The 5,399-nt window shown below is 37.6% G+C and overlaps 1 protein-coding gene across 2 annotated transcripts in view; it reads left to right on the plus strand.

The window, feature by feature from the left end:
* The window catches only part of LOC109544934 (serine/threonine-protein kinase SIK2), a 52,485-nt gene extending 47,673 nt beyond the window's left edge, over positions 1–4,812 (plus strand). For both annotated transcript variants that reach the window (XM_019915359.2, XM_048664395.1), the window contains exon 11: positions 1,828–4,812. In XM_019915359.2, the coding sequence (XP_019770918.1) occupies positions 1,828–1,941 (114 nt within the window). In that variant the 3' untranslated portion in view covers positions 1,942–4,812. The remainder of the gene's footprint in view (positions 1–1,827) is intronic.
* The last annotated feature ends 587 nt before the right edge of the window (positions 4,813–5,399 follow it).

A 5,399-nucleotide genomic window follows, 5' to 3' on the forward strand; every position in this document is an offset into this window, starting at 1 on the left:
ATGGCATTTTTATCCTTCCAAATAATAAATATGCCATACTCTCTATCATAATATGCCCTTGACTTTATCGGCAACAAATCTTCCGTAGCTTTTGCTGCGTTTTTTATAATATTTTCTGGAATTTCTTCCATTTTATGCAATAAATTACTGCTCATTGACAGGAGTCAAAGTCCGTCAGATTAAAATCAGAAATTAACAAATTACGTCAAACCGGTACAAATATGCTTTTTTTAAATGGTAAGGCTATTAGGTGAAACATAAAGCATTGTATGCACCACAGGCGTTACGGAGATAATAATGCCCATCAGGCCGAAACCTATCCCTCGGGCCAAAGGCCCTCGGGCTAGTTCGGCCCTCAGGGCATTATAAGGTCCGTAACGCCCTTGGTACATAAATAGCTATTTTAACTACCAATCTGAGAGGTCACACCAGTATTTACTCCATTTCCTTAGTGAGAAGTTATATTTCTCCCCCTAGGTCAACAATAATAATAAACTCCTATAAACTAAATAAAAAAAAGGTAAATAATGAAATACGTATGTGCAAATTTTTCGTTATTTTTATTTTGCCCACCTGTCTAATCAATGATTAGGTTCGATTAAATGGTCAACGATGGCCGATGTACCGGGGGCCTCCGCGGACCAGCTCCTATTATTCTGGTGATTGTGGGCTTGTTCAACGGTGAACAGCTCCTGATCCGTGGATAGGATTTTCTCCCACTGATGGGAGGCGTGGCGACGAAGGAGTCGTTTGCATCTTTCAAGCCGTACGAGCTTGTTGTACTCATTGAGGAGCTGACATTTTGGAGCTTGTAGGGCTTGAGATGGCGATCTTCTCTGGCTATTAGGCGGATTGATTCCCGATTGATATCAGTCTCGCGAGCACTTTCTCTGATGGAGACCCTCGGATTTCGCCTCACACGTTCTCTAACGAGCTCCTCGTTCTTGGCGGTTTTGACGAAGCGTTTTCCGCCACTTCCTGGACGGGGACCAATATGGCCGAGATCTTCAAACTTCTTGATGGTTAGTCGGACGTTAGATTTGTCGACGCCGAGCGTTTGCGCAATATCGATCAGACGCTTTTTCAACTCACGTAATGCCAACATTTCTCTCTTCGGTTTGACATCTTCATACAGTAGCTTAAAAGTGTTGAATAAAGTTGAAACAGGGCTTATATGCATTAATTTAACGGAGAATAGAATAAGAACAATAAAAAGTTTCAAACTTAATAAATATTCAAGTTACATTCGTATCAATTTTGTTGTAATTTTTGTACTGTCATCCGGTATACTCGACATTACTAAGTAAACAGTAAACAGTAAAAGAATAATTCATCTGAAAAATTTATTATATTACTGTTACTGGGAATTTTCTAGAATTTATGACGAAAAAATATATTCGTTTCCAAACCATTTCCTTCTGTAGTTCGTATACTTATATGTTAAGTCCTGTTAAAGGAACTGCGCTTTTATTTTGCTTGTGATGTGATTCACTTTGCAAGTTTTGTTTAATAAACATAATTTTCAACTTTTTTGAAATTGAGTTTTGTGCGGTTTCATTTAGGCTTCAATTTAAGAAATGAAACTTTATTGAAAAGAATAAAGAAGGACACTTTTATGAAATCTTTTGACGCGGCTTCTGCCAGAATTGTTGAAAATTGGCATGGACACAATGTTTTGTTGCTAAAAGTATTACGTTATTACAAAAGGCATTTTAGGTAAGTTTTGAAAACATTAAATTCATTGCATGTAGTGAATTGCATTAAACATCGCATGAGCTTATTCGTATCAATATTATTTTGTGATCCACAAGTTTTCGTGTTCTGCAGGGGCCTTCAAGTTTGCCAACGCCGACAAATACGCAAGGGAGCGTTTGGCCGCCGTTGCTGCCACTACGAGAAATTCCCATTTTAGAATTAACAGAACAGATGGAGTCCATGTAACACAGTCACCGGTTGTATAATTTATCTGTAGCTTATTAGGTTTATCCGGGTACGTTTCGTTCAATTGAATCGAGCAGATTTCCAGTTCTTACTTGATACAAGTTGCTTCAATTGGTCAATATCAGGTATATTTATATTAATGAATCAAACTTTAGAAGGCTTCAACTGCGCTAAAAGGTGCTCCAATAAGAAAAGCAAGTTTGATTTTCAAGTAAAACGTATAAATTTGTGGCATAAGTTTGAAACATTTATTGATTTATGACCCAATATTAATACTTTTATGAGTAATGTGAATGAAAATCTGAATAAAGAATAAATAGATCAGATTTGCCCTCTTAATAAAATTTTCAAGAACTGTTGTTTGCATTAACTGGCGACTTTAACTAAACTGTCGACTGCATAAAGGGAAAGCCATTTGGATCATTTTGAATACAAACAGCATTGATCATTTTATATCACAAATATCTAAACGGTGACAATGAGTATTTTTATTTTAGGCTCATAGGCGTCCAGAAGGATGCGGCGTTTGTAATTCATTCTAAGAGTATCAAGTAACATGCTTGGTTAGTTAGTCTGAAATTTGTTTTTTAGCCTACGATTTATTTTTTCAAGTTGATAATTTAGTATATTTTGCGAAAAAAAACATAATTTTGACGAGCATATGGTAACATTTTTCGTATCTACTTTCAAATATAGACAAACCCTTCTAATAAATATTATTGTATTCATAATTTTTATTTATACGAAGTCAAAAATTAACAAGCAATACAGTTGTTACAAGCACTACATTCATTGCGATGTTTATTATCAAGGAAACATGATTTTCGTTTCTTGAATAAGGCGCAGCAGTCTTGTCGAGCTTCCGTCCAGAAGCTTATTCTTCTTATTTTTCCTCTTTTGGTGCCTTATCCTCTGCGAACGTTGGCGATTAACATGGACATTGCCGGCATGGTGGACGAGTGATCAGACCGACAGGCTAGCAACCTGAAGGTCCGTGGTCCGAAGTTCGAATTCCTAGCCGTGGATATACAGATCAAGAAAAATATGAGCGAGCTGGCAAATTGCACTGAAGCAGCAGAGCCAAAAATGGACATTCGTATTCTATCAGATTCCTGGCTAAATAATTGTAAATAATCATCCCAAACCACTGGACCACAAACCACATTTATTGTTCCTCATAGTATGTCCGAAGTACTCGATTCTTCTTCTGTTCACTGTGGATGCTACGTGTTTCGTTTCCTCCATTCTTCTAAGTACCTTTTCGCTAGTTATATGCTCGATCCATGAGATGCGCAGAATTCTCCGGTATATCCACATTTCGAGCGCTTCGAGCTTGGCCATGGTCCACGCCTCAGTGCCGTACAAAAAGCTAGAAGGATGTAACATCTGACCATATTTATTTTCAGTTGTAGGCTTAGATTTTTGCTGACGAAAAGTGTTTAACTTTTATTAAATACAGATCTCGCCTTCTCGATTCTGCGTCTAATTTCTACGGACTAATTCCAGTTTGCATTAGCCATTGATCCCAAGTAAGTGTTTCTCTCGACTCGTTCAATAATTTCTAGATTTCAAGTCAAAACCATAGGAGGCTGGGCGTTTCTGCTGATAGGCATATGTTTTGTATTAAAGCTATATAGTATCGTTGTATTAATAAGTTCAAGAACAGTTTGAAATTCCGCTGGGCGACTTGCGAGGATAACAATATCATCTGCGTATCTGATGCTGTTTATGTGGTCGCCGTTCATTTTAATCCCTTCGGGAGTCTTCCCCTGCCTGCCGAAATATATTTTCATATTGGATATTAAATAAGGTCGGCGACAGGACGCACCCCCTGACCTACGCTTCTTTTAATCGTCACCTCTTCTGTTTTGTTTCCGGCAATGTTCACGTAGGCTGATTGGGTCCAAATAAATTCGTTATAATTCGTATATCTTTGCAGTCAATGCGCTACTTCCCTCATTTTTCTACTAACCTTGTGTGTTATATTGTGTCAAAAGCTGTTGACAAATATATAAAACATGCGTACACATCGCGGTTCATGTCGCTACTAAGTTGCCCTAGAACCTGTAATGAAAAGATTGTCTCTCCAGTTGACAAGGTACTTCTAAAGCCAAATTGAGTCTATAAGTCAAATTTTCTATACATTCTGCTGTGAATGATCTTGGTGCTCAACTTGACGATGTCGTTAATGAGACTAATGAGTCTGTATTGATCGAAAGCATTTACTCGAGACTTTTAAGGGAAGGCAATAAAAGAAGACACTAACCAGTCAGGAGGTAATTTTCCTGAATTATCATAGATGAAATTGAGGATTCCTTCCAGAGATTTGATGAAATCCGTATTACTGTCGCGTAACATTTTTATCCCTGTTATTCATTTGTGTACCAGTTTTATCATGGAGGGCTAGTATTTCTTTTTTGCCACTTGAGGTGTTCTTTCTGAGTAACTTCATGCTTCTATTTTCTTCATATCCAAGATATATTTTTCACACCTTCTTTCTATAGGTTGTTTAATACTATCCCCGTTGAACTTTCTTAAATCCTTTCTTGCTTCCTTAAATATAGATTTATTCAAGCTTCTCAGATGCTCTCGGGTTAACCTCATGAGGTCTTTGGTACGTTGTCCAAGCTTGTTATAATTTTTGCCTGTTTTCGTACCAAATTAATTCCCTGTACTATTGACTGCATCTAGTATGGGTAGTCTCTTACGTTAATCAGGATCTTGTCAAAATTAACCGATACTATTCTTGAAAATTTTTCTGTGTCTTTAGTTGTGGTGCATCTCTTGGAATTTTTCTCTGTCGCCATTTTATGTTCTTCCTTGTATCAAGTACTCCAGGATAAAATAATCCGAGCGAGGTAACGTCAGCTCCAGATTGCTTTTTGTCTGTTATTATGTAGTTGAGTTCATGTTTTCTTTTCCCATGTACGTTGTTCTTTTTCCTGGAAAAAGTGGTTTATGAGGTACAAATTTTTTTGAAGAAGAATATTAATCAACATATCTCATCTTTCGTTCCGTTCTCCTTGGGCAAAATTGCCCCATATAGTCTCCGACATTTCTTGTGTCCTCCCAACTTTTGCGCAGGAGTCGCAAAATGCCTTCATAATATATTCGTAGAATTCCTGAACCTCTTTGCCTTCCTAGGCGGTTGTTGGGGCATAAAGAATTTCTTCTGATGCCAATGTTCTGGAGTAGTATGTTGCAATTCTTAAAGTTATTATTTTACTTTTTGATCTCGTAAAAGGTTTGGACGTCGAGTTTTTGTATCCCCCAGAATCTTTGAGACCGACCAACCTATGGTCGTCAATTTGTCCTACTGGCTTGGAGTTTCGTCTTTGAATATAACGTATCTGTAATGTCATTTTGAGGGTATTTTAGCAAATAAAACGCCATTTAGCTTGCCAAGAGGCTTGGCGAGTTGCATAATTCAGCCGCCCCATCTGGATTAGACGCTGTTT

The sequence above is a fragment of the Dendroctonus ponderosae genome, unplaced genomic scaffold, assembly GCF_020466585.1.
Source record: "Dendroctonus ponderosae isolate FM_Combo_2020 unplaced genomic scaffold, Dpon_F_20191213v2 Dpon_F_20191213_1, whole genome shotgun sequence".
Taxonomy (NCBI): domain Eukaryota; kingdom Metazoa; phylum Arthropoda; class Insecta; order Coleoptera; family Curculionidae; genus Dendroctonus; species Dendroctonus ponderosae.